General features: G+C 40.6%; 1 protein-coding gene across 1 annotated transcript; it reads right to left on the bottom strand.

Annotated features, from left to right (window-relative positions):
- Positions 1-5: 5 nt before the first annotated feature.
- LOC146611339 (inactive dipeptidyl peptidase 10) lies at positions 6-27908 on the bottom strand. The gene is made up of 25 exons (XM_085345557.1): positions 27657-27908; positions 22104-22218; positions 20267-20362; positions 19993-20087; positions 18388-18459; positions 14355-14407; positions 13679-13760; positions 13096-13216; positions 12862-13016; positions 12478-12575; positions 12186-12309; positions 9810-9851; positions 9625-9729; positions 8908-8999; positions 8042-8089; positions 2860-2978; positions 2720-2767; positions 2321-2419; positions 1980-2046; positions 1649-1843; positions 1495-1549; positions 1301-1400; positions 1134-1192; positions 322-394; positions 6-223 (listed from the first exon to the last, which is right to left on the bottom strand). The coding sequence occupies exons 1-25, from the start codon at positions 27906-27908 to the stop codon at positions 6-8; spliced, it is 2583 nt and encodes an 860-aa protein (XP_085201683.1).
- Between the last annotated feature and the right edge of the window lie 92 nt (positions 27909-28000).

Raw genomic sequence — 28000 nt, 5'->3', positions numbered from 1 at the left:
TGGGCTCAGTTATCTTCCTCCTTTTCATCCTCTATGGAATCTAGGAGGGGCCTGTGCTTCAAGCAGGTCTGGAGGTAGTTCACCACTGTCCGCTGGAAGTGTTTGATGCTGCGGGGCTCTCTCAGGATGTGGCCTTCATCTGGGTACAGCTGCAGAGAGTAGTTGGCCTCCACCTTTACCAGACGGCTCAGGAGCTCAGCGCTGTGCTGGAAGTGTACTCTTGCTTTGGATGAATACACACAAACCCACAAATAATGTAAGGAAAATTTACCCCTCAAAAATATAGCTGTCACATTTTTCATAAAATGAACATGATCTCACCGTCTGCAGTTCCATGCAGAATGAGGAAGTTCTCATCTTTCAGCTTGTTAACCTCCTCCAGCATGGAGGCAGTCTGAAAAGATTGCAAAAGGGGATGAGATATTGGGTACACCTAAGCGAAATAATAGCAGTCTATCACACTGGCTCCGCAGTAAATCCCTCCTTGACAAAAAAAAGTTTCAATGTTTAGTATTGGTTTAACTCTCTACCCCTTGAAAGTAGACTAGAAGTAACCCTTAAACGACCTAAGCTCTTTTCTGAACCGAACAATCAGTTTCTGGGTTTCTGTCATATTTCAGGGTTGCTTACATAGCAAAATTACTGTGTCTATATGAGAAGTAAGTGAGGGTGGTCTTGACGGCTATCTTTGAAAAAAACAAACAGTAAAAACTAATCTAATGGTCATCAAATCATGTATTTATTGATACATATCATATACTGAAATGTCAAAACTCATAATTAAGGTTACTGGTGAGGTCGTTAAATGTCGTCTTAATAGGGTAAAAAGTTAAAGGGTGGTTATTCAAGTTTGAAATCTTACATGAGGCTGTGGTTTTTTGTTCAGGACAATTCTATCATCAATGTATTTATAATATTTCGCACCATTCATAAATCAGTGAGGGAACACAGTACAATTCAACAGCTCTGCAAACTAAAGTCTCAAAAATGACCATAAATTGTTATTAACAACTTGGTAAAATGGTTTAGTTATTAGTGATTAACTTGCAATCAACTTCAAGTTATCTCTTAACCCATCAAAACACACTGAGACTCCTGAATGTCTCAGTTCTAGACTAACTTTAGAGTCTCACCAAGTAAGCATGTTCCTCCTTTGCAGGAAGTCCAAGGTACCTCTCCGAGAATGCAGCACCTTCAAACAGTAGAAAATTTTTTCTCTGATAAATTAACAGCCTCTGAGCTGTGACACAATTTTCGTAGCCCGGTTACATGAATAGTTAATGACAAGATCTCTGCTCACTGTAAAGCCTGAAGTCAGTTATTGGTGCCACAGCAGCTGAGCACTGGAAGAGCTTATCTGTTACTGCCAACATCTTGAGAGTTAAATAACCACCAAATGCCTGTATTGAGAAAATGAAACGTGTTAACATCAATTATATCTGCGATGAGTTTCATCCAAAGGAAATAAATGTCTAAAATGAAAAGTGCCATAACCTTTCCATAGAGGGCCATCCGGCGATCGTCTATATAAGGCAGCTGCATTAACAACCTGCGGAAACAACGTAAAAGACCTTTAGTTTTTCAACTACCAAGATTTGTTTTTATATTTAATCTATAAATGCTTCTGTTTTAGCATAATTGGACTGACTCTATAACTGCCAGATAATCTTTGACTCTCATTGAGCCAAGTTTGCGCGGATCCACAGCAGTGGTCTTCTGTCCACGGCCAACCCCGCTCCTGCCATCCACCCGGGCCAAGGCCACATTGTGCATGCTGGAGAAGACCTGAGGCCAGTCGAGGGCAAACTCCTCCGTTACAGACTGACTGCCAGGAATGCCATCTCTGAACAACAAGAGGAATAAGATCAGCAAGTGTGGCGAAATCTGTTAGTCTCGGACGAGCGATCAAAAGATTAGGGGTCACAGGTTGCAAAACAAATGGCAGCTGACATTTATCAAGCTTGTTTAATGATACTTACACAATGATGAGGAGAGGGTGCAGGTTGGCCTCATACCCCTGAGGCAGAGATAGCTTCAGGTGCAGATCTACAGAAAGGAAACGGGGCTTGAAGAAACACATTTGTCTGCATTTATTTTTTTAGTTACTAATTACATCCCAACCGAAGGACATTTTTACTATCACTCACAAACAATTAAAACGAATTACTGCTTTGGTCAATACTTAACTACAGTTGTCCCTTCCAGGCTGAGATTCTTGTTCTGCCAGTGCTCCATTGTTTCTAATGATATTAACTGATTGCTTAAGTATACTTCTTCAAACAGAGTTTAACAAATAAGTGCAGCGGTGTCTTTGCGGTACCATGGTTATCTGCTGAGAGTGTCCTGAACAGAGTCTCAGGGAGTCGTTTGTCCTCCAGAGCTTTAGACAGACGGCTGTTATCTTCCAAGACGACATACCCTGTGGAGATTAAAAGACAAACAAACCCCCCCCCCCCAATACTGTCTTAATGTTTTTCCCCCATCAAGACAGCCGCAGCATGCCACCTGGTTCCATATCATCTTCACATAAATGGCTCTAACTGAGAGCCACAAGCAGAGGGCAGTGTTCACAAGCATGACAGTAATGGATTTACACTTAGGCTCTGCTTGAATGTATTGCTCTCTGTAGGCTGTCTGGGGAAACAGCAGACAGCCGGTGTGTATGTGTATATGTGTGTATTACTTTACCATTACTGAGACAAGAAGATCTAACACTCACTGGAGGGTTCCTTTGTACTGTGAACCGTCACTTTAGGGATTCCCGGGCCTGTGGATTTTTCAAATTGACATTATAAAACCAACTGTCTGAGCAATGCAAGCCTGTATGTGTATAAATATGCACGTGCGTGGGTGATTTACCCAAACAGTAGAGTGTAAAGTGGGTTTGATTGGGGCTGAAAACGGCTTTATAGAAACGGCATCCATCTATGAGGTTACAGGTAATGCACTGGCGCTGAAACACTCCATCTAAGTCCACGCTTTGAAAAAAAGAGAAGAGATTATTGATTAGGGCTGGGCCATATTATACCGTTCACGGTAATACCGGTATAATGTTAGGCAACGATAGGAAAATGAAATATCGCGATAGAATGGGAGTAAAACGCGCATGCGCAGTGCCTTTGTTTTCATACGCACATGGCCGATTGTTGAGTGAAACAGATGATCCAGAATTGGTTTGTAAAAATGGTGCAACTTCCGTGATGTGGAACTGGTTTGGTGTTTGTCCGTCAGATACACAACAAAGCACATTTTTTTGCAGAACATGCAAGCGGCCGTTGTTATTGTCGTATTTGTCGGACTAAGATGCTCTTAAATCTGGGAGTAATCTGGGTCCTAAACTCCGTATGCTTCAGGTCAAACAACACTGCAGCATCACTTAGAGTTAAAAACTGTCTAAATTCTTTCATCTTTAATAAAACGATCAGCATTGCTGCTTTACCAGGTGTAACTATGAAGTTTAACTTCCAGGCATCCATGAAAACAAAAGTTATTACATTTAACGGAGTTAGAAGTTAGCAGGAAGCTAGCGGAAGTTAGCTCGCTAGTTTCGCTAGTTACCTAAGCATGATATTGCATGTTCTGACTGAGAGATTTCTGAAAAAAATCAAACGTACAGCTCTGCTATCACTTGCAACATAAATGAAGACAGGAAACTAAACAGCAGTGACGTTTGTAGGGTTACTGAAGTTGGGCTAGCTGGTATATAATGATGTGCTACGTGATCGCTAGCGACACAGCTATGTTAGCATAACATAAACAGTGAAGCTGGAGGACGAACACTAACACTTTTCCACTTATAAAAGTTAACGTGAAGGTTCTTCATGGTTAGAGACAAATGCAATCGCATGGCAGGATGCTGTAAACGGACCAAACTTCAGTCAGGAGAACAACTGAGATAATCCATCCACAATACGAGGTTAGTCATTAATATACTGCAACAACATGGGAATAGAGCAGCTGCCAGAGAATTCAACATTAATGAATCAATGGTACAGAAATGGAGGAAGCAAGAAGAATGAGTTTAATAAAGTTTGATTTATCTGACTGCTTTGTTTCGCTTAATGTGCCTTATAATCCCGTGCACCTTATGGTCCGAAAAATGCGTACTGCACACTGCAGTTTAATGTTGCAAAGCACCTCTTTTTAACTTCAGTGGATATTATACATGGTTATGCTCAGGACATGTCAGCCCATTTCTAGTGGAAATGCCTTTTGGTTAAACTTTCAGCAAGGAATTTGCATTTGTACTGTTACATTTTTATAAAGCTTTAATGTACATAAAAACCAGCTTCTTGTTTAAGTGAATATAAATGGAAGGTTGTCTTTTTGCGCTAGTAATGTTGTGGAGTTGTATTTTGTCTCGCATCAATTATATCGTCGGTTATATCGTTATCGCAAATTTTCAAATATATATCGTGATAAATATTTTTGGCCATATCGCCCTGCTCTATTATTGATCACACTTCAAAAGAACAGGAAAGTCTAAAGCAGTTTGATTTGCTCCAGGAGTGGGACAAATGACTGGGGCAATATAAAGGAAAATGTCAATGTCAAGAGACAGACTGTTCACAGAGTTGACTTTTCAGAAACAAATGGGGTTCAATAAGGTTAGACGTAAAAGTTGTTATACAGATTGCTCTGTTAGGCAGTGTTGAGTCTCTAAATGTCTCTCCACCACAGTGCTTACAAATTTCATACAGTATTACAGTTTTTCTCAGTTGCTTTGGTGCATTTCTCACAACAGAATTAAACTTTGCACAACAGTTAGTTCAACCTCCACAACATGTAGTCGTTTTGGCACAACCTTGTGGCGGTTTCATGTTCATTGCGTCCAAAGGCAAATGCCTTTGGACATGAAGCAGTTGAGTAAGTACAAATATCTAAAGAATGGTCACTTTTGACTTGCTATTCATCACTATCTCCTTTCTTTTATCATGAATGTCACAATTATTTATACTTGTACCGGCTGAATAGTCATTGTCCTTACAACTAATAGTCTTCATTTCATTGCTTGTGTCAGTGCACTCAAAATTGTTGAACATCTTGTCAAACACTTTGTACACCCATTTTGAAAACCCTATTTTTAAGGAGTTTCCATGAAACCCCTGCAAACGTTTGTATATCTTGACGAAGCGGGATTCAATCTTGCAAAAGGCGTGAACGAAATCACATTGGAGAAATAGCCACCATTGATATCCCAGGCCAACGAGGAGGAAATATTACAATGTGTGCAGCAATCTCAGAAAATGGCATTCACACCCATATTCCTCGTATTGGTGCATACAATACACAACACCGGTTGGCTTTTCTGGACGCTCTTTATAGGGACCTAATCCCACAAAATGAAAGGGATGATCCTGGTGACAATCGGACAATGTATGTAGTGGTTTGGGATAATGTTAGCTTCCATCACTCTGCTGTAGTCGGGCAGTGGTTTGCAGCACACGACAGGATGCTTATGGAGTTTCTTCCTCCTTACACTCCATTCCTAAATCCAATTGAGGAGTTTTTCTCTTCCTGGAGGTGGAAGGTATATGACAGGCATCCACATACCCAAATGACCCTGCTAGCAGCTATGGATGCAGCTTGTGATGACATCACAGCAGAGTCCTGCAGAGGGTGGAGTTGACACTCCAGAAGATACTTTCCCCGATGCATCGATAGAGCTGACATTCGCTGTGATGTTGATGCAAATATGTGGGCAGACAGACGGGAGCGTCTAGATATCAATGATTGATATGCAGCAGTGTCTGTTTTTCAGTTTTGTTTTTTTGTTTCATAACCACTGGAGTGAGGTTTACTGTCTAAGTGAGTTTATGTTTGCTGTAAAATGTTTGATTTACTGTATTTCCCCAGTTTGCACAATGCTGTGAACAGTTTCAATTAAATATTATCAAGAGTGCATATGGAGTGTCTTGATTTTCCTTTACAATTTATGGTTTTCAACATGCCATGCATGCTGTCCAGACTTGACATGTCATTGGGAAGCACCTACAAAGAAATCCGTCACAATGAGAACATGTTCAAACCATTTGATTTTGTGACCAAAGGTGCTGGTGTAATGACTTGTAATTGTGACAGCCCTGACACTTTGATTGATATAAGTACTTGCTTTTGATGAATGTATTATCTGTTTTGATTAAGGGACTTGCTTTTGAAGCATTGACTACTTATTTTGAACAACTGACTTTTCTTTTTGATGAAGTGACTCACTTTTGCAAGTTATCCACCATGTTTTGCAGTTTGCACTAATTGTTTTGAGAAGAGCCTTAGTAGTGGTGCAGAGATCAATTCTGTTGTGAGAAATGCACCAAAGCAACTGAGAAAAACTGTAATCATAGACAAAGTTTAAGCAAGCCATCTTCCCTTCTCTATAATGGTGAAGCATTTCCCCAAACCCGAAGGTATGTAAGCTCATAAAAAAGATATGAAAGCTAGGAGGCTGATGAGGGAACAGACAAGTGGTTTACCATAGGTGAGATCATCTGTCTTAAATGACTCTGGCCCAAGCAGCTGGTGTGGCTCATATACAGCTGATGCAAAAATGTGCAGCTACTCTTTCTTAGCTTTATTTGATAATTTTATAGAAACATTAATGACCCCCACATGATATCCTGCTAACATTCCCACTAAACATCACACCACTTTCTTTGGTTTTAAGTAAAGTATCTTGACAGCTATTGCCCGGATTGTGATAAAGTTGGCTTAGACATTTATGTTGCATTTGAGATAAATTAAAATTACTTTGGTCATCCTCTAATTTCTCATTTAGCAACATCCTGAGGCAAAAATAAAAAATTAAGTCTGTCACGGTTTATGGCCAAGTTCCCAGAGCATTAATGACATTTCCATCAGCCTCAGCTGCACTTTGTGTTATCTTCTAATTAGCAAATGTTAGCAAATAAGAACAGCCTCACAGAGCTGCTAACAGAGCAGCAGACTATAGGTCTAATTATATGTTAGAACAAGTAATGTTAATAAGCTAAATATCTAATTACCCTGACTACTGTCACAATGTTGCACAAAATCTGCATCAGGTCAGTGTCTATGACAAGCAATTTTAACACTTAAGTGACCTTTTTGTAGTTTCATTTTATGTATCAATAACTGCATTTCTCCTAATGCAACGTTTAATCTTGAAGGTTCCACAATAACATGACTTGCTATAGCAATATAAAGTACTGTAAAGTAACTTTTATATTTTTGGGTGTATTTTCGACATCCTGAATTAACATTCTGTACCTAGACATAGAAAAACAGGTCTTTGGTCAAGCGTCAGGTACTTATTTTTAAGCACTTTGAAAAACAACAGAAGTTGACCAATATGCCCTCCAGCTGAAAGAGCAACAGTAATGAATAATAAGAAAAAAGTAAAACAAAGGTCTGATGGGAGTTAAAAGATCAGAGAGGTTAGGAGGTGCTAATTCATACAGTGATTTTACAAACAGGCAATAAAATCTTTACATCAATACTAAGATCACCTGTGAGGAAATGCAGAGAGGTGAATATAGATAATACGTCTTAATTAAATATGCATTTTTTAGGTGACTGCAAAGACTAGCTGCCACGTACATAAAGAATTATACAGCCAGTGTGAAATGAATGAGGGAACCACCTTCTTAAAGTCAGAGAAGGAAATGAAGCTAAGAAAATGATTCTGACAACTGATAAGTTTATTTTCATTAAATGAAAATATTTTTTTTTGCAAAGGATTAATGGTAGCCAAGGTCACCACAAGGCATGAGACAACAAACAATGTTAAAAGCAGGTTATTCAAAACAGCCAGAAGTGAGGCTGCGAAATTTTAGTTGGTTTTGGAGTACATCTCTAATTAGTAGTTGAGCTGAGAACTACTCTTTGTGTTTTTGGAGTGGTTTTTAATCTTTCATTCATCTTTCAATGGTTTCAAACATCACTTTAAACAGAGGCTCCGTATCAAGGTCTGCCTACCCTTTGGGTCCCTGGGCCTTTACCCCCATTCAAACCATTATATATCATAATCCATTACAAACCATAATTACAATTTCAGATCAAACATTACCTGTAAAGGTGTCTGCTCTGTCTGGATTCCTCTGTGCTCAGGAAATAGCTGAGGAGGACAAAAACAAATCATAGTTATAGCACGTTACTCACAGTATAGTCCTAGCACTGCAGATAACATCTGAGAGCCCCTGCTTCATCCTAATTATTCCAGATATCAATAATTCATGACAAAAATCTATTTACAGCTATTTACATACTCCAGCATGTAATAAAAAATCAGCCATATTTATTTTCTAAGGCAGAATTAGAAATGATGATTTTTCTCACAGTACAGTATTTCTCATGCTTACCATCCACTCCTGTATAAATGTAATCATAGGATTGTACACTTGTGTCAAATGTAAGTAGAACACTGTAAGTCAGAACTACTTGTCTTCAGGCACAAAGCAGCTACCTGGGGGCTTTGAGACTGAAAATAACTGCCTTTCTTTGCTTGTCTGCCATGCTCACACCTCAGTCAATCAGCTCATGTGGGGTTTCTGGCCCCAGCAGGATAAAGACAGATTTAAGCCATAATCTGCTCTGGTCCAGTCTAAGTAAACCTTTACGCTCTTCAGATTCGATGCAATGCCTTCCAAAGTCAGAGTTAAAGCTGTTTCCTTTGGGGTATTTAACCGAGATCAATCCTACATGTTAAAATGGCATTTTAGTTATTTTTAATTACAATCACGTGTGTTTAGCCTGATAAAAGAGCCTGCTCCCCAGAGGTTGACACATCTAGAACTTATTCTCAGCTCACAGAGCATAATTATGGCCAGTGTTCGACTCTACTATACCCGCTGTCACTTGTGTGTTCATGGTAAGAAACAGAGCACTGATAAAGCCGTATTCGCCCCAGCACCACACACTGTGGCTCACACATACATTTTTCCAGCCTTCTCGTCTAGGGCGCAGAGCACGGTGACGTCCCAGCTCCCTGATGTCAAGAAGCGAGGAGGGACAGAGGGGATGGCAAGCTGCGTTAGACAGAGACACAGAGATGAAGAAGTAGACACCTTCGCTGACTAAAAATAGGCAGAAGGATACAGCAAGAATGCGCCAGAAGACGACAACAAACACGAAGAAAGGGTCATGAAGTTCAATCGAAGAAACTGACACAGAGGGAGGTGCAGGCAGAGTACTTATAATTATTACGTTTTTTTGGGGAACTAAAGTTAAAGAGATATAGGAGAGAAACCTCAGAATATGAGCCCAAAAACTACAAAGGTGTTAACTTTGAAAAGATAATTTTCTCCTGCATAGTTTATGTTTCTTATAAAGCATCATTAAACATGTTTAATTACCCTGCTCAAGATGAATGAGCTGTAAAATGGAAATAAACTGCAAAGATAAAAACAGCGAAGGACCAAGAAAATATTAATCTGCAAAATCACTCCGGGGATAAAGACTCAATTGTTTGTATAATTAGGGGGGAAATAAATGCAATCAAATAGCTTTGCCTGTGAAAGAAATGGAGGAGACGGTGAGAAAAACACACTTTAGCTTCTATGCTGAAGAGATTAGCAATCACAGTGGGGGCGTTTATGTGACCTCCCCCAAAATGTTAACAACAGCTTATTTTAAAAACCTCCCAAAACTGACCTGGGCTGCAAGACCAGCAATGTGGCGAAACTCTCCACGAGCACCTTGTTTTGCTGGCAGGATGGTATAGAAAACAGAGCCGTCTGCTGAAAACAGTGGCACATCCTGCCAAGGAAAGGACACAGTCAAAAGAGAGACAGAAGAAGAGGAGTGAACAGATTTCATAGGACAAAAGAACAACATACCTGTCGCTGGTTTTGCATTATGTCCATGGCCATCTTGTGTTTCTGTGAATTTTAATTTCAGATAAGGTAGAAAAACATTAGTTATATGAGTTATAAAGTGCTTTATACCAACAAAAGTGAACTAAAGCAAATGAAAATAGCGTAAAAATAGAAATTGTTGTGGGTTAGGGTTCAGCTTTTAATCTTTAGACTTTTTAATTGAATAGAGTTACCCGAGGCTCTCAGTGTATTAGAGATAGATAATAGTAGAGGAGAGGGCAGTAAACACTGAACAAATATGGATTACATTCTTTCAACTTTTCTCTAATGTTTACTTTTTCTTTAATGTTTTTTCTTTAGCCTTCAGGATTAGTCAATTCTGTTAATGTGTTTTTATTATTGGGCTCCAGTACAGCGTGCTTTAGCGCAACCTCTGATAACACATCATCTGACTGTCACACACAAGTCATTCTAGCTCCCTTTCCTCTTCCTTTAAGCCAGCTTTCTTTTGATTGCTTGCCCCTCACAAACACAGGGTCTGAACTGTATGGGCGGGGCTTTTGTGCTCACACAGAAAAAAAACTTCGAGAAACCAAGCATTTAGAGCACTCTAGTACGTCAGGATTTGGCTTCCAGGGCTATGCAAAAGTCTTGAGCCACCCCTCAATTCCTCATATTTTTCTGGGAAAATGGGAAATAGATGCAGCAATGTACTGAAACATGCAAACATAAATAGAAATACAGTATATATGTCAAAAACATAATTTGTTCTGGTATTGAATGGTGGATCAAAATCTGTACTTTTCTGTGTTCATAATTCATTTTCGATAAGATCTCCAACAACCCTGGCTGAAGGGCAGCCCAAAACCATGACAGAGCCTTCACTGTGTTTTATACCTGCAGACAGTCACTGTTTGATCTCTCACATGACCCCTTCTATACATACTGATGACAATACAAACCAAATATTTTGAATTTGTCTTCATCAGTCCACAACATGTTCTCACTCCCAAAGCTTAACATTTTACGCTAGGTGACAAATCGTCAATATATTACGCTTCTGGCCACCCAACACGTCCCTGGATTACGTGACTGGAAAAATGAGGAAACATGAGAACCGCTTGGAATGAATCTACACATTTACGTTTGTTTTACTTAAATGGCTTTGGGAAACACTATCTAACATCGTTAAAGTGCTGTTTAAGGTTAGGGATAAGGTTATGGTAAGGGCTGGAATACATGGCTGGAACGTATATTACCGCGGAGTGTCATTCTACTGGATTACATCCATAACTCGGCGCGTAGCCTGAGAACGCGGACGGACACCTTTCACGTTCCTCAGGAACACCACGGTACGTGACAAATCGTCATTATATTACACCTTGGGAGCGAGTCCCATTTCTTCTATAACTATCAGACTGTAGTGATGATGATTTGAACCAAAATTTTCAAAATCGAATCCACTGGTTGTAACTTGACAAACCTCAGACTTTTTCCTCTTTTTCTGTTTCCTTTCCTTAAAAAAAAAACTCTTGACAGCCACCCTTCCACTGAGACCATTTCTGATGAAGCTTCAGTGAACAGTAGATGGATGAACTGAAGGGCCAGATAGATCTCTTAAGTCCTGTGTCAGGAGTTTGCTGGATTTTTCCCCACAATTTCCTAAGTACATGACTTTCTGTTCATCTTCTGTAGATGGGAAATGAGAACAAATTGTGCTTCTCGGGACAGGCTGCTAGTAGGAAAGTCCCCAGAGATACAAGTAAATTTGTTTATTTGCTAAGTTGTCTGCTATGTGTAGACACAGCAGTGGTTCATCCCTTGAATTAAATGCCGCTTTTATGCTCGAATGATTCATCGTTCTGTGTTACTTGCCTTAACAAACAAACAGAGATTCTTCTGAAAACGGTCAGGTACAAGGATTGAACGGAAAATGAGGGAAAAAGCCGCCAATGTCCAAAGAAAAACTTTAAAAGACATTACTTTGAAAACCTGGAGAACTCTTGCTCAAGACCTCTTCAAAAAGTTACAAGCGAGTCTGGCGCCTTGGAAGCAAAATGAGGCCTCGCTTAACATTTTTTCACAGTACTGTATACATGACAAGAAGGAAATATTAAAATAGGTCCCCTTTAATATAATATTTTGGAATATTGAAGTGAGATCTGTGAGGATTTATAGAAGAGCAGCAGGACTAAAATACTGCAGTACATCACTGAAAATTCTTCTCATGCAGCAAATGACCTTAAATATTAATCCAGTCAGTGGAGATTTGGGAGCTTAAGGAAATCAATCTTAACTCCCAACACTGTGTAAATGAAGCAAAAAATTCTATTACAGCTGTATATTGCAGCAGAAGGTGCTCAGATTACTAATGTGGAACAAGTGATGACCGCTCACCTCTGAGCATGCCCCTGTGGTAGCCTCGCAAACACAGAGCACAGATTGGTTCTGTGCACGATTCAGCCAACGAACTGCGAGCCGGGTGCTGCTGATCCAAGTCACCATGGATATGTAGTTGTCTCTGAAGAAAAAAAAAAAGGATACATGAAGAAAGTATTAGAAAGTGGTGCAAAGAAACTGAAAGAAAAAGGAAAACAAGCAAGAAAACTTTGGACACGTGTAGTAATTTCAGGTGTGCTTTGAATCCTTTAAGGCTTATTCTGTTTCAGCATTTACGAAGGTGTGCTACCTGGCTCTGAGGGAGTCCGGAGGCATCATTTCCAGAGTGTGAGCTGGACCATACAGATTCACCACAAACAGACTGACTGATGGGATACTTGAGCCAGCCTGTGAAGAAACCCCCCCCCAGATAAAATAAACTTAAAAAATATGAAATGAATGCTCTTTATAAAAGCAAATCTTTTTAGTCATGCAAACAGCAAGAGACCTACTGCACTACTTGTCAGTCCGCTATTTTGGTTCAGGCTGAGGCACAGCTGCTTCAGAAAGACCCTTTGTTTTCCCCTTTATAGTTTATTTTATAGTTTTGCGAACTCAACTTCAAATGATGAAACAGTGGCATTTTTCTAAACTGCCTACACTTGGTGACTGCAAAGTGCTTAGCTGTTTTCACCTTAGGGTAAGGGAAGAGCACATTGGAGGGGTAGAGACCACCTAAGAAATGAGTTATTTCCATCACAGGTGTAACAGAGTTGTTGATGCTGAGGTATGCAAGGCGGGCACCATCCACAGACCACCAGTGGGCGGCATATTGTAGCAGCACCTCCTCTGTTTTGGAAGAAAGAACTATTGTAATATCAAAGTAAAAGTATGAATCTGGAGAGTCAGCAGGTGAACTACATTTTACCTTCATAAGTCCAGTCAGAGAGGCCGTTCACCACGTATTGCTCCTGGTCAGTGGATGTAAGACGCAGGGGTTCGCTGGTCACACTTGGTTTGTAGTAGATATCTCCGTCAAACACAAAGGCCTGGCATGAGCAGCACAGACAGAAAGCACCGCCAATCCATTATCAAAGACAGCAAGGTTGCAGACTTCATTGCTGGCTCCATGATTCGAGAAGCGGACACCCTCCAAGAATGAATGAATCATTGGCTAGCACACACACGGGTGGGAGCCAATACATCTTCACTTGCCAGTTAATAAGCTGCAGATGAGCACTGACATAGCAGCAAAAGCCAATTACATTGCAGGTCAGGTAGATGAATTATATATGTATTATGAGCACAAAACCCCATTACAGTGCGACAGCCACTTCAGGTGGAGTTCATTGTATAAGATATTGTACCTTTGACGTTATGATGAATAAAATTATGTCAAATGGAGGAGGCATTCAGCATTATTATGGATTTTAAAGGGTGATAAACACTTCCACCATACTGACAGTTTTAATTGATGCAGATGACAACACATGAGTAAGGCCCTCACTTACCAGCTGGTTCCCCTGAGGTCCCCAGGAAGCGTACTGTAATGCTGCCTTCTGCCCCTCTGGAGGGCTGAGTTCAAGCAGATCCCTGAAACACACACAAAAACTCAAACATAAGCCCTCCATTAGGGAACACTCTCCTCTTTGAAGCCATCCAAGGTCCATCCAAGCCCTGCCCTTGAGGGAGCTACTGCACTGTGAGAACAAAGGGGCAAGATGCAGAGAGGGAAAATGAAACAGAGAACGGGGCTGATTCATGCAAGAGTGCAACATTTCTTTTTCTATATTTCTAGCCACAATTTTTTTTTAATTTCCTTAGGACAGGCAAACATTTTTCTCCAAGGCATACTCGGGCAATATTGCAGGTCCTCCAGAAATCCTTTTCAGAATAACTCCTTAGAATTTCAAGGGATCACTCACAGCTACCAAAGAGTTTTTTTTCCCAGAGATAATGCTGAATATGATTCTCAGGCAGTGAAATCTGAAGTACAATACAAACCTTATAGAGCCTGGAAAGAACACTGACAAATGAATGGACGTCTGAAAGAAACATGAAATACTGATTCAAATGAAACACGCTTTGGGGAAAGTTTTTTTTTTTTTTCCAATCTGCAGGTCTGCTTGCATTGGTAACGCTCATGCCCAGTGCAGCCCATGCATTAGCAGTGATGATTCCACCTACCCATTAGCCACACTGTAGATAGCATAGGAGGCAGTGAAGGACTGAGAGAACACCTGAAAAAGGTAGAGGATATCATGCACAAAGGTGTGCCGCACATAGATGAAAACACATACTTTAGTGCTCACACATGCACCTGAGCATGTACAATTAAGGTTAAATGCAAATGAGACAAATATTATGACAAAAAAAATTTACAGTTAAGCATAAGCAACAAGGAGCTGTGTTTGCATCATCTAAGTGCTTCTGAAATCACTGCAAAGACTGAGTCGAGTGGCTTATTACCTGGCAAAAAGGAGCAGCATAATTTTATTCCAAAATTACAAAGGTAAAGGTTTAGTGAGCCTATAAATATTTCACTGATAATAGTTATATTTAATATTATTCTTTCACCTAAGCTAGAATGGAAGTGGAAAATTGCTTCGTGCTGTAAGTATTTGCATATGCAATCATTTTTAGTAGATGGTATTTTAACACTCCCCTACTTTTTATTGAGCCAATCACATCTTTACGTCTTAGTGATATGGACTTAATTTGCAGGAGTCATTAAACTACTGGCAGCAATTTCATCCATATTACATCATAACTGAGATCTCAAGTGAATAAGAGAAAGTTGGACCTTCAAGACTGAGCAAAAGAGACAAAACCAAAGACATGGCATGTGAAAGAAAAGCACAAAAAACGAAGACAGACATTCCCATTAAAAAGCATCGTTAAAGTTAATATCCTTCACACTGAGCTCTATAGTGGCTGGCAGCTGTGTCGCAAACCTTAGAAAAGCATCAGAAGCTCTGAATAATTAAATGAACACGTGTGTGAACGAATTTGTGCATGTAAGTGTGTCTCTTAACTGCAACTGATCAAATCAATAGCTAATGAATTCAAGGCAAAATATTGATTTGCACACCTCTTTTTTCAAGCAAAGAGTTGGAAGCAGCATTTGCCCACTGGCCACTAAGGGCCCCAGCCACCTGGAAAACCAATCCCTAAAGAAATTAAATGTCACATCCTCTATACAACACATTTAGTAGTGAAATTGGATTTTTTTCCCCCCTTCTTCAGTGCTGTCTGTTGTTAGAAAATGCATGAATGGAATGACACAGCGCTAAAGCTGCAGGGATAAAGGAGTGGAAATAAATTTTAAGGCTATCTAAATGAAATCGAAATCTGATTGTAGCATAACGGCTGCGCATGAGGGAAATCTGATTGTAGCATAACGGCTGCGCATGAGGGGCTATGCATTAGGTGGAGCAGAAAAAGAGCTGTTCACAACACAAAACAGGAGCAAGAAAAGGAAGAGGATAACATGAAGTGGTGGACACAAAAGGGAAAGTGAGGGAAGAAGATAGAGTGAAAGGAGCCGCGACAGGACGTTAAAGGGGGGTATCAGTCTTCAAGACCAAAGGGGGCAGCACTGCTGTCAGCACCATACCAAATCAGCTATTTGTGATTTGTTTAGAAACCAAAAGATTCTGCTTGTGATTTAACATCACTGGCAGATTCTGTGTTATTGTGTGTTTGTGTGATAAATAGAAAGAGAGAGTGAGAGCATCTGTCATAAAGAGGCAGAGTGAATTCTAATGTGGTTGCCAGTAACATATCATAAATCCTCCAGATCGTGCTGCCTGTCAGCCTCCCTTTTACTACCCACCCCCTCCATGCTGCCAAATAGGGGGGTATGGGCACAACACATGATTACATTCTCAGAAGATATTGCTGGATAATGTGACAAAGACTGCGTATAGAGATTACAGCACCCTTTGCAGGAGCACAGTTATTAGAGGCTTTTGTACAATGTAAAACTCACAATGCGGAGATAATAGCATCCTTCCTTCTCAACATTGTTCCTGCCTCACATGCATTACTTAGCAGCCCCACAATGCGCTGCCTTTGATACAAGCACCCATCAGGGTTTGCTGCAGAGTGCAGACCCAACTCCCTTTGCTTTTTATTTGTCCCGAAACTACACTGTCTTGGCAGGCACCGGTTCATTTGCCTCCGCTCATCAATCCTGGTAACCTCCACCGCCGCTGAACTATTTCAACATCACTCATTTGAAAATATGTACGTCCTCTCTTTTTTGCCTTTCTGCTCTCACACACACAGAAAAGAAACTCTTAAGGCAAACCTCTTTAATTCAAATAAGCTTTAAGAAAAGATATTTTCCTGTAGGAAACCTGCTTTCTCTTGTTCCTATGTGTGGAAAAATCCCCTAACTGACTTATGCACATACTCTCTTATCAAAATCCATTTATTTTCACTCACGGGGCACAACTCTCCCCTAAAGCCTCTAGAGGTAGTACAAAATCCAAAGAAGCCTTTTAACTTTACACATAGCCTGCACACACATTTCTCTCTCTACTACAGCTCTCTCCTTCTAGTATCTCGGACATTTTTGGGTATTCTTTCTGACTAATTTCAACTGGGCATTGTATCTAAGGTCAAGCGATGCATATCCCATTTGCAAACTCCTCCATCGTTACTGCCTTTCCCCATTGCTTTCTGTGTTTTTTCCTCTCATTCCCTACCACTATCTGCTCTTCTGAACGGCAAAGCCGCTGCCTGGCGCAAACTGCTTCAGTCAGCACAAATCCCCCCAGAGATAGACAGAAAAAAGTGAGTGAGAGTGAGGAAGATGAAGCAGGAGAAAGAAGGAGGCAGCCACAGAAAAGAGGAGCATGGAGGAGGAATAGCCCCCGCGCACACTGACAATATGCCAGCCATGCTAACACAGAAATTCATTTCTAAATAAACAAACGATTCCAGGTGCCATGCCTATTGTCTCTGATTTCTTCGAGTATGCGGCGCGCACACTCTGAGCATACAGATTAGACAGGACATTTCCTGCTGATATCAAAGGAAGTATGCTAATGACATAGAGTACGATCAACCAAAGCAACCCACAATCTGGGCACGGATCTGAGCCCTTTCTCTATAGAAATGTGTGAAAGCTGATTGAATCCCCACTAACCGCTCAATAATTTAGTTAGAATGGATGCACTGTGTTTGTGATGATGCTGTAACACAGCAACAGGCTCATTCGTTCCCCCCACACAGAGAAAATATGATACGCAGTGATTAGAGCAAAAGCAGGTCTCTAAAGGAAACCCAGAGAAATGGAAAAGGCTGTGAGGTTGAATAAAGAAGAGACCGAGAAAGCATAAAAATCTGTTTAAAGATTGTTAATAAAAACTCAGGGAAATGTGCTGAGAGCCTTCATTTCCTCCTAATTCTGTTTTCTTGCCTCATCGATTACTTGCACATTACACAACTTGCCTTCCCTCTGGTCGAATTTCCCAGAGGAACCCACCCGAGGGATTAATAAAGTTCTATCTTAAGAAAGATTCACCTATTTATTAACCATGAGGGCATTTAGAGAGCGAGGTGGCTGGTGGGGGGTGGAGACACAGAGCTACGCGGTGTTAAAAGTAAAGTGAGCAAAAGATCTGTGTTTTGTCCACCCCAGCGCTGATCTGAAACCACCTGCAATCGAGATTCTCGTCAGATTCTCATTAAAATTCTCCCCCTCCCCCCCGAACAGGCAGAGGTGATTTCATTACTGCAGCTCCAACTTCACCTCTTCATCTCCTTGATCTCCCCATCCCCCATTTGCACTTGTGTGCTAAACTCTTCACGGCAATCACATTCAAAGCTTTCGTCAACTCCCTGCACGTCGTGCCATCAGCCAGTTTAAATATTCAGCCCCTCATATGTTAACCCAGTCATCGAGCAAGTGGTGTTATGGAGCTGAAGATTGCTGCAGTTGCATAAATGAGCTCACTCACACGCTCTTTTCTCCTCACACTCCTTCTGTTCTTGCTCTTCTCCTCGTTTTTTCATTGAGGCTCTGATCAGGATGCATGTCACAATTGTTTTGCTTGTCACTAGTGGCCTGTCAGACATATGGTGGTCTGTGAGTCATAACAGCTTGTCTTTGATACTAGTGGATAATTCATGACCCTGGATAATTTCTGGATAAGATTGATGATTCTTTCTGGGGAAGTCTGAGCCCACTTGTCATTCAAAGGCAACTTACCGGTCGAATGTTATATGCCAAGAGGACAAACCTCTTGTCTGCAGACACTTGGAACTGAGTAGTGGTCAGGTCCTACAGAAAAAAAGACAACAACGCTTTATTAGAAAATCTTCTTTTTCATTCCAAAATGTTTTAGAATATTTAGTATGATAATTCCACTTTTAACTGCCTTCTATCATTTCAAATAAAGCCTGTGACTGTTATTCTCTGATGTCGAGTTTTTCCTCAAGAATCATGTCTGTCTTGTACTTTCTATAGCTGCTTTACTGGAAACATAAGCAGCCCATTATTATGATGCCGATGATGCATTTATAATTTTGTGATTTCTGCACATCTTGCAAATGCCACATAAAGTCACAGAGGAAAGAATATGATGTAAATAACGTGGAAATAACGTGTATTTCCAAGTGACATTGAATAAACTGAGCCACACACACACATTAAACTTAATAACCGTCATATATCCTGTAATTTTTGTTTCCTCTGTTGTGTATGGGGTCTCCAGCCTTTCATGTATCCAGAACAAAGCCAAAGACCATCAAATATAAATCACTGCCGACAGAATATCACTCTTCTTTTCACTATTGTGGTATTCACTAAAACAAAGATTTCTTCAGTCCTTTTATTCAGTGTGTAACAAGATATACACAGAAAACTCACAAATAACCAAAACTACTGTTTGTTCTTCAGTGCTATAAAAAAGCTACATACCTTCAAACATTAATCTACTGTTCTCCTTCACATTTCGACAGTTTTAATGTTTTATATTCTAGTTTAAACCAAGTAGCTGTGGGACGATTATAGTTTAGTTTAAAATTCTCGAGGACATTTTCTAGCTAAAACTCCATGTCACACTAATTCCTTCTTCAGATTACTGACTTCCTCCATAATTCATGACTTAATTAAAAATCCCTCTTACAAGCCAGTTTTGTGTCATGAGAACATGTGCCATGTGTTTAAGGCTTGTGGTGATCTAGCTTTTGCTTCCCATGTTTTTGCTTTCATTAAAATCTTCATTCACTCGTTCTTCATTGTCTCTTATACAGGTACGAAACTCTTGGAAATAAAGTTTTACTGATTTAATGTGAATTTTTTATCTTAAGGATAGACACTATATTTAGGTGGATCTGTCTCAGCGATTCATTTATTTAAGGAAATCCTGTATACTTCTTCATACCAAAAAAAAAATCTTTTTCTGGAATTGGAAACAGCAGCAAAGATGAAAAAACGCTCTATCCCAAAACCGAGGAGTGACTTCTCAACCTGACAGCACAGCCCTGCTTTAAGCTCCTCGGCAATGACCCACATAAGTCTGTCAGTGTCGTGCAGAGGCGGCGTTCAAAATGATGCCCCTGCTTGGGAAATTCTCTTTGAAGGCTCGTATTGAGGGCTCACAGAGCAGCCAGATTGGGGGGGAAATTAGACGATGCTGTCACTCTTCCAAATCTTTTTTTGTCTGAAGTGTGGGATGTGGAGCAGTGGGAAATACAGCATACTCCTCTTAATCTGTCTATTTGAGCATCAGTGTGCCCAGGCCTCTGTGGATATGATCAATTGTGTATACTGAAATCTATTCTCTAAAAGTTTAGTGTTCCTGTTACTCACCAGGGAGCTGTTGTCCAGCAGAGTTGTGGTTATGTTGCTGGTGAGGCTGAACGACAGGACATGTCCCTCTCTGGTGCGAAGAGCAACTTCGTTCTCTAAAAAAGGTTGAGTTCACAGAAGAAGGTCTTGTGCTATTAGAATGAAAGAGCAGAACCAGTGGCTGCTGCTGCAAACCAGTGGCTCAGTCGTAGGTGACCTCATTAAAGAGGCGTCAGACTGTTATGAGGACTTTATCAATGAAGAGTGATTTGTGAGTGAGAATATGGATCCTTACCATTCAGCCATGCCACACAGGGGTTATGAATCTTAAATTCTTCACTCTCGAGGTCCTCCATCGTGAGATGGGAGCGAAGTAACAAGTGAGACTCGTCTTTAAAAGCAAAGAGACAGCGATAACTAGCACATCAAAAACTCTCCTTTGTTTACAGAAATGCAAAGTCTGAGGCTTTTCGCAACTTGGCCTACATTCCTGCTTCATCTTGGATTCATATTTTGCATACTCAAAGTTACTGTTATTACTTTGCAACACTCAGTGGAATATTTTTCTATAATGTAAAGATGTGGTGTGGGGGGGGGAAATACCACTGCGAGCTTGCCTAAAATTATCAGTAGTAAAACAGACATCTCAGTTCTTTAAAGGGACTCAGTATGGCATCAAGCACAGTACAGCTACAGGAGCATTGGTGCATTTAATATTTGTACGTGTCATTACCATATTATGAGCACAGGGCAGATGTCTCATTACCACATAAGTCTCAGTTATGGAGCCATGTTGCTATTTAAATTTAATAATAATTCTCCTCTCTTGAAGAAGAACATTAAGAGTTTCATGAGACTCCAGAGCTGTCCACGCAGAACTGTCAGTAGCCCAAAGAAGCCACCTCACTCAGTCATTGAATTCAGTATCTGAGTGTGTGAACTAATCTATTATTAACCATCACAAAGTCGGACTTTTAAATCATAGCACGGTGCTTTAAGGGATATTTTGGCATTTGAGTCAACTCATTTTATGATTTCCCATTAAACATTTTCCACGTTATTAAATACCTACCACTACTAAAATGCAATTTACAACAACGCCCTTTTCCTTTTTTTGGACTCCTTGGATCTGAATTTATATTCACTGAGCAGCCTTGGGGGAACCGCTAACCTGGCCTGACAATAACAATCTACCAGCAGCTCTAATTAACAGAATATATCCTGTTTGTTTAATCTTTACTGAATCTAAAATGTGAACCCAAGAAGTCACTTTTGGAGGTTTTTATGTTCTCTCTAGTTTGGCTGTATAGCTTCCTGAATTTGTCCTTGGTTGCCTGGCAACTGCTCAGGGCCAAGAAATTGTCACCTAGATTAAAAGCCCATAAACGGTTGTATTTACACTGTGTTTTTTTGTCAGGATTAAACACGGACAATAACCATATCCAACTTCTTAATAGCAATGAACTGGTCTGCATTGGTGCATCATATCTTTATTCTCTTCCCCCTCCTGCCCCCCCCCCCCCTCTTTCTTAAATAGATAACTATCATATCTGATATCATATCTCACAGTACAATAATATTGAATGGGTTGCATTGTTGTATTTTGTCATGTTTCTCAGGTCTTTGTCTGAATTTCTACGAACATTATTGCTAAGGATTGTCTTATTGCATTGGAGTCACACTGGGTTAAATATGTACACTTGGGTTTTAAGGGGTATTTATTATTTTCTTCTTTTTTTTGGGTTGTATGGAAGCCCCAAACGCAATTTCATTGTTCTTGACAATGACAATAAATAAATAAATACTAATAAATACTAAATACTAAATACTAAACAGGAGAGACAGCGTTAATTAGTGAGCTTTAGAGGTGCTGGTAGCAGGATCCTGTTACTTCTGGAAAGAAGGCAGCTGGTTCCCTCTGTTTCCAGTCTTTATGCAACTAAGCTAAGCTGCCTGGCTGCTGGCCTCATATATTCCCTGCCCTACTATAGACTTATGAGGAGTGTATGCAATCAGCACTGCATTAGAGGTTCTTCAGTGCTCCTTAAAACATCTCCTCTCTGCTATGATACTTTTACTTTCCCCAACATCTTTCCCACTATTTTAACCATTTTCTTTGTCAACATTCTTACCAGGTGTGAGGAGGATGACGGAGAGAATGACCAGAGACATAACAGCCAGGATCACCACCATGGCGATCCCTATGCCCTTCCAGTTCCTCGGAGGACCATCTGTACTGCCCAGGTCCTTATGTTGAAGAGTACACAAACACACAAACACTGTGATGAATGCGAGAACAGCTGAGGAGGAGGACATTAGTGCTGCTTCATTTCTACAGTCACAGAAATTTCTCCCCGACAGGCTCAGGGGGCTAAGACCAGCCTTCAGTATCGTAGGGCTCTCACTGAATTACACCAATTTTCCATATGAGAACAGCACAAAATTGCTGCATATGAGAGATATGTCTTTAATTGCGGCACCAATTTTAGCCACGCCGTAATTTTTTCTTTTTTTTTTTTTTTATCTCTGCTTCATTTCACCTGTTACATGACTGATGGGCCATGTGGTACAGCTAAAACAGAGGGGGATGAGTTAAAGAGTTGTTGAGAAATGTGTTGTTCTTGTGTGCATTTATAGAAAAAAAAAAAAGCTATCTCATACTTCACCTCCAAAGAGCTGCTTTGTGTGTCGGGATTTAAACAACAGCACTGGATGAAGTTGTTAAAAAGGCAATAAAAGGAAGAAGAAGATAATATGATGAGCAACAAACAACAAGCAATTACCAAGAGAAAAAAATTTCAAACTTTAGATTCTAGTCCTCGTGTACCCTCCGAATGCAATCAGGGGAAACTGATAGAATGAGCCTGCATCAGTATCAGTCACAATTAAACACAATTGTGTGTGATTCCCAGGCTGTGCCCTGCTCCCCTCATAATGAGTTGCTGGCACTGCTGGAGCCGCGCGTCTGCTGGAGTGTGAAAGTTCAGTCACAAAGCAGCCATAAAACTCAGGCTTCATTATTTCTGTTCACCCCTTTGACTTGGCCCTCAAAACCTCGCTGGTCCTGATCACTTTCCACCAGGCTGTCAAGAGGAGGGCAGCGGAAGAAGGGCATATGGGGTGCACTGGTCAACAGATTGCTGCTCTTCCGTGCTCCCTGCATGACACCAGATGCCCCAGTTCTGTGTCATACTATCCTTGACATCAGCCTTTAATATCTTAGTACTTTCTCTCCCCCACACATGTGCCCTTACCTCTCTTCACTGTCTGATTTAAAGCCCCCGATACTTAGTCTATTAAAGTGCTGAAAACTGACGATGTACTTACATAGCTGGAGTTAAAATGTCTGGAAAAACTCATTTCCATGTGTGTTTCTTTATGGGTCCAACTGCATCAAAAGTTTAGTTCTGAGACACATTTTTTACCACTTTCTAAAACATTACATGTTTTCACACTCAGGGCCTGCCAGCACAAAACTCCTGCCAAGGTCTCATCTTTAATAGATCTGCTCGGCTGCAGTATCGTAACATGTTCAAAATTAAAACCAGTTACACCTGAAGGGACAACTTGTAAGCGATGTTTGAACTTTCTGTGCAGGCCAGAGCTAGGAGATTAATGTTGAAGGCTGTGTATCTCCTGCCTGGTCTAACACTGTTTTATCACATTTTCCTGCCCTCTTGGTTAACAATTGCTCCCCAGTCTGCTTCTGGTAGATAAAAAACCTATAGTATGTGAAGACTTTGGTAGAGTACAGTTACTGAATCATATTGCACAGTTAGCACTTTTGGCTAAAAGTTTGAAAAACTGCTATAAAAAAAATTGAAGGTCTATAAGAAAACAGTGGATATGCTGTAAAATGCAGTCATTATTAAGCATAAAATAAAACTGCATTGTTATTTCAGTCAAAACAGGCATTTTCAACTAAAGTCTTCACTTAACTGATACCACTACACTTGCACGTCCTTTCTCTCTTTATATGAGCAATATGAGACCTGGAACATCAGCCTAATGAGATGCACAGCTCTTATTATTCTCCTGAGCACAGACATTAAGCTATACTTCCAATTAAGGTCGCGCTGTTGTTAAGGCAGACAGGGAGAATCCCAGATTTCAGTATATAAGGAGTTTTGTCACACTTGTAAATGAGGTACAGAGCAGACAGACTGAGCAGAATCCCCAGAGTGAACATTGGCGAAGCTGCTAGTGCCTACTGGCTGCTGGTCACAAAGCATGTGGGAACCTAATGCAGCACAAACTGCTGTCACAGTCGAACAGATGACAAGCTGTATGACAGACCAGGTTTATCTCAGTCAGCACCCTGACGGACAAGCAAAAATATCTCCATGTGGGTTTTCTGCTGAGCCAAACCACAACTGAATCACACATAGACAGTCTTTTTATTCAGCCTGCGTGATCCCACACGAGCTGGAGTGGAATCCGGGATGTGGTGTCAGTCAAACACCAGAGGGTGCAAGATTGCAAATCAAAGGCAATACCTCTGTGGATAACTCATCCTGAAGGCATCCCCGTGAGAGGAGTTTTGGCGAACCATGCAGAACTGAATTTGAAGAGAGAGAGAGGTCTTACATTTGCCAGCAGAGCCACAGGCTTTTCATTCAGCCAAATCATAGAATCAATAATGTGTACAAGGTCCAATGGGAAACAATTAACAGTGGGAATACAGCCACTGAGAAAACTTTTAGATAGACACTCTTCCTTAAACACTGTTTCCTGCAATATATGACAGCTCCTAGTGGAAGAACCTCACAAAAACTAAGCCTGTTTTGTGCCTTCTACCATTTTGACTTAGAATTTACACTAAATAGAAGCAATTGCTTATTTACCTGCACACAAACAAACTGGCCCCCTTTCCTCAATGAAGTGCACACAAAATCAGACAATTTGAACTGTATTGATCGAGTTTGCACACTACAAAAGCAAGTCACGCCAAACACAATTACTCAGTCTGCACAGCCATGCACCACAACTGGGTTGCGCAGAATCCAGGCGGCGCTCAGAATTCATAAATTAGGCTCAGGAGACCTCCTTAACTCCATCTTCTGTGTCTTTGCGGCATCCAACAATAAATCACATGCAGGGGAATGAAGAAACCAATGCAGGCTGTTCAGGGATTCTGCTTGTAGATTTGCATACCTCCGGGCACCCACCCTACTCCACCCCATCCCTTAATACTGGCCAGTAATGTTTATTGCACACAAAACATTGGAGAAGGCATCAACGAAATAACTACCAACATATAAAAGGGAGAGATGTATTGGCATTCACATACAGCCCTCGATATAAACAAAAGCTTCCTGATTTTAAGGATTCACAATAACAGGTTGCAAGGGACATCTGCAGATAACCCACATATGCATTATCTTGTCAATATTTCCCCTTCCCTTCATTAAAAATGAAAGTCATCATTAGAGCAGACTGCTAACTTTAGCATAGTTTGAATAAATGGTAACCAAACTGCTGTAGTAATGACATCAAGACTGATCCGTATCTAAGGCTGTCTTTCATGAACTTCAGTGCTCTAACTCACTGCACCAGAATTATGATTTTTAGTTTCTTATCCCCCCCCCCACAAAAAAACCCCCACAAAAAAAACAGTAGGTGGTAGGACACCATATGGAACAGGGCAGTTCTTTTTGCCCTCGAGGCTATTACCAGACAATGCAGCAAAAGCCTTAGTGAAATGAAAGGCTGCTTTAGCCTCTACTGCTGCAAGGCTGCCCTGTCTTCTTTTCATGCTCCCCATCACACGCACGAAAATTACTGTACAAAAGGTTGCTGTACAAGGGAGCTTTTCCTCAGCGTGTCCAGCCACTCAAAGTGGCCAAGCTCCTGCCTTAGGAAATAAGCAGCATCAGTAGAAACACATGTGGGAGAGCTACGGGTGAGATATAGAGTTACAGTACAAATAAAAAAAACGAACATGCCATTTTTTAGCAAGCTCTAAAGGGATACCAGCAAATGATATACACGTAATAGGTTCAGTGTAAGAGCTCCCAGTGTCATGCTGGCACTTAACCAGCGTTAAGGATAAAAAATATTGCTGTCACTGCTAGTTGCATTCCTTAATGGCAGGGATTTACTGAACCACAAACAAAGCGCTGTGTTTTTCTGACACAAATATGCTTTATTTTGTTGATGATTGTCACATTAAGTGGAATCCACAATCCACTTTGTACATTCTCTATCTAATATTTTGACACACCAACACACGACACAAGTCATTTTCACTTTTTTCTTTTCTGGTCCAAAGGCCAAGAGACAGGTGGTGCCTCGTGAGGCTGTAGATTGCAGTCTTGTAATACTAGGCTTTATATAGTGTCAATAGTATTTGAACTTCGCTGACTTGAGACAGGTGAGAGTCTATAACCCAGTGAAGCAGCAACAAACCCTCTTATTGAAAATGAACAAATATTATTGTCTCATTAATTGCTTCGCATATTGATTGGAGACTGCACTGAGATGCTGTGTCACTTGCAGCTAATGGAATATTTATAAGCCTCACAGCCGTTTGTGGCCCTCTGAAAGAGACAAAAGTGCAGAAGGATTATAATAAAAGATTCTTTTAGACTATGATTTCATTAATACTTCCTCTCATCAGCTTGTAAGTAAAAGACTTAAATATTAGTGTGTCATTTAATGCCAGACATCTCTGTGATCTGTATCACAAATAGGCTACGTACTAATTAGATATAATTAGACTACTCAATCTAGTCTCTTGAACACTTTCACCTTCAGGGTAGCCCTGTTCTAATGACCACTTGATTGAAACCCTTTCCCAAGAAGAGTGACAGTTTGACCTGTTCATTATTTGACTTGCCAAGATTTAAAAATGGACTCTGCTGAAGAGCAGCCAATAAAAATTCCTGAATAATTCAAGATTTATTTTTTAATTTAAGGGTTAAATTCAGAGTTTACAAATGATGCCACCTAACTTACGTGTATTTTCAATTTTACATTAAACCATTTATAATGCAACCACACTTACACACCATCGGTGAATGAAAGGCAGAAATGAATCTTGCAGATCACATCCTGTGCAATAACATTACATGTAAATGCATATCAGTGAGCTCACAAGTTGTTTAGAGGCAAAACTGTCTACTCATGAAAATACATGAATGTTACATTTGAATAGGGAATCTGTATGGAATCAGAATTACAGATATTATGGAGTATGTGCCATAACTAGCAAGGGTTTAAAGTGTAAAAAGAAGATATTGGCTCATAATCTTTGCTCATTGACAACACATCTATGCAGCAGAGGGCTGATCAATCATACAGCGCAGCCTGCCTCTTTATCACTGTGCAGGTCCACGCTGGAGGGGACAGTCTCTTAGAACAAATTCTCACGTCTGACTGTTGGAGGAATGGGCATTGTTTCTGGTGCAGATATTTTGCTGAAAAAGTCTGCATGGGACAGAAAGACAATGTAGGAGTGACAACGACCGGACGTTAGCCCAGCCTGCACCGCAGTGCACAGAGTCAAGCCTGTCCAGGTGATGGATATTAACGAAGAAAAGTGTGAACGGGCGAAAAGGCAAAAACACCAATTCCTCACTGCACATCACAAAACACCCCCTTCTCTCACACACATACACGTGCTCTGAATCTAAAAAGAAAGAAAAAAAAAAGTGCGGACAAAACAAAAGAAAATGCACACATACCAGATCCGTGGTCATATTTTGTTGAGTTGTTGCAATCATTGTTATCCGCTGCAAGCTCTGCTCTGCCTCTGTAGCCTCAAAACTCGCCGAGCTGCTGCACTGTTGTCTTGCGGAGCCTTTTCTGTATCCTCTGCTTCTTGCAAGTTTGTCCTCGGTGGGCTGGTGGTCCCCCTCCCCACACTCAACCAACCCACTCCCTCTAAACGTCTCTCTCCGCCTCAGTTTCTCTCTGGTTGGGTGCCTTTCGTTCATTCACTCATCTGTTTTTAGGCTATTAATCATGATAAAACATTGTTGGGCATGTAAATACAACCGTAGGCGACTCCAGCTGTTCAGCTTTTCCA

The sequence above is a fragment of the Diplotaxodon limnothrissa genome, linkage group LG20 (genome assembly GCF_057381915.1).
Source record: "Diplotaxodon limnothrissa isolate DT_005_m linkage group LG20, D_limnothrissa_male_GT1.1, whole genome shotgun sequence".
NCBI lineage: Eukaryota > Metazoa > Chordata > Actinopteri > Cichliformes > Cichlidae > Diplotaxodon > Diplotaxodon limnothrissa.
Note: the sequence above shows the minus strand (reverse complement) of the source record. Positions and strands in the feature narration are given on the sequence as shown.

Coding starts and splice junctions, on each gene's coding strand:
- LOC146611339 (XM_085345557.1), bottom strand. CDS start 27,908: ATGAACGAAAGGCACCCAACCAGAGAGAAACTGAGGCGGAGAGAGACG. Junction 22,219..27,656: donor AAAATATGACCACGGATCTG/GTATGTGTGCAT, acceptor CTTCAACATAAG/GACCTGGGCAGTACAGATGG. Junction 12,310..12,477: donor CCGGACTCCCTCAGAGCCAG/GTAGCACACCTT, acceptor TTTTTTCTTCAG/AGACAACTACATATCCATGG.